Below are 900 nucleotides of genomic sequence, written 5' to 3'. Positions count from 1 at the left end.
TAGCACATCATAATTTAATTTGCAGCATTCTCTTCTTTCTTGGTACTTTAAAATAATGGTGTATCTTACAAACAATGGCATTTTAGATTTGATGATTATAGTAAAAACTGAAAGTGCCTTTCTCAGCAGTGGAACCACCCCCTACCCCATATAATGTTATAGGGTACATTTATAGAGCAGTTAAAAACAAACTGTTAAAAATATGGCTGGTGAATGTAGGGAAACAGGGTACCCAGATTTATTTTTCTTCATATAAAGGTTCTGAGAAGAGATGATAACTCAGTTGAATCTTGAAATGCCAGGTAAAGTAAGTAGGTATTCCAAGCAAAAGGACTAACATACACACACACAAACAATTCTTTTAATAGTGTAATAATAAGAAATCCCTTAAACTAGAAAATCTACCACAAATTTCTACGTAGAAAATCAACCACAAATTCTACCTAGGAAAATCAACCTAGGATTGATTCTAATCCTAGAAATCCTAGGATTTCTACCTAGAAAATCAACCACAAATTCTTTTATGTTTCAAGCAGTCTTAATAAGAAGTCAAAATTAATTCCAATGTCTAGATCAATGACCCTGTTCTTCTGGATTGTAAAAGAAGCCTTTTCACTGAAAATCCTCTAACAAGCATCATAATCCAGGATCCTCAAAGTGATCATGAATCTACCTTAACCTCTATATTTCACTAGACATGTCTTTTAGTCCCACCTTTCAGACTCGTGACTTACCATAACTTTCCTTCCAGTGGTATATATTGGGTTCTTACAATATGCCTGTTTGCTCTTCTGAAGGTAGCGTTTCCAAAACTTATGCAAAACTTCATTCTAATGTGGAAGGGAAATGATTCAGGTTATGATGACAAATATGTGGGCACTTTACTTGTACTTTACATAT

General features: G+C 33.9%; 1 protein-coding gene across 1 annotated transcript in view; it reads right to left on the bottom strand.

The window, feature by feature from the left end:
- Window positions 1-900, bottom strand: part of TAF1B (TATA-box binding protein associated factor, RNA polymerase I subunit B) — an 87,178-nt gene that overhangs the window by 75,063 nt on the left and 11,215 nt on the right. The window contains exon 5 of the mRNA XM_023511808.1: window positions 710-830. Coding sequence (XP_023367576.1) covers window positions 710-830 — 121 coding nt within the window. The remainder of the gene's footprint in view (window positions 1-709; window positions 831-900) is intronic.

The sequence above is a fragment of the Otolemur garnettii genome, unplaced genomic scaffold (assembly GCF_000181295.1).
Source record: "Otolemur garnettii isolate 467f Iridium unplaced genomic scaffold, OtoGar3 scaffold00022, whole genome shotgun sequence".
Lineage (NCBI taxonomy): Eukaryota > Metazoa > Chordata > Mammalia > Primates > Galagidae > Otolemur > Otolemur garnettii.
The sequence above is the reverse complement of the archived record's forward strand: the minus strand, read 5'-3'. Positions and strand labels throughout refer to the sequence as shown.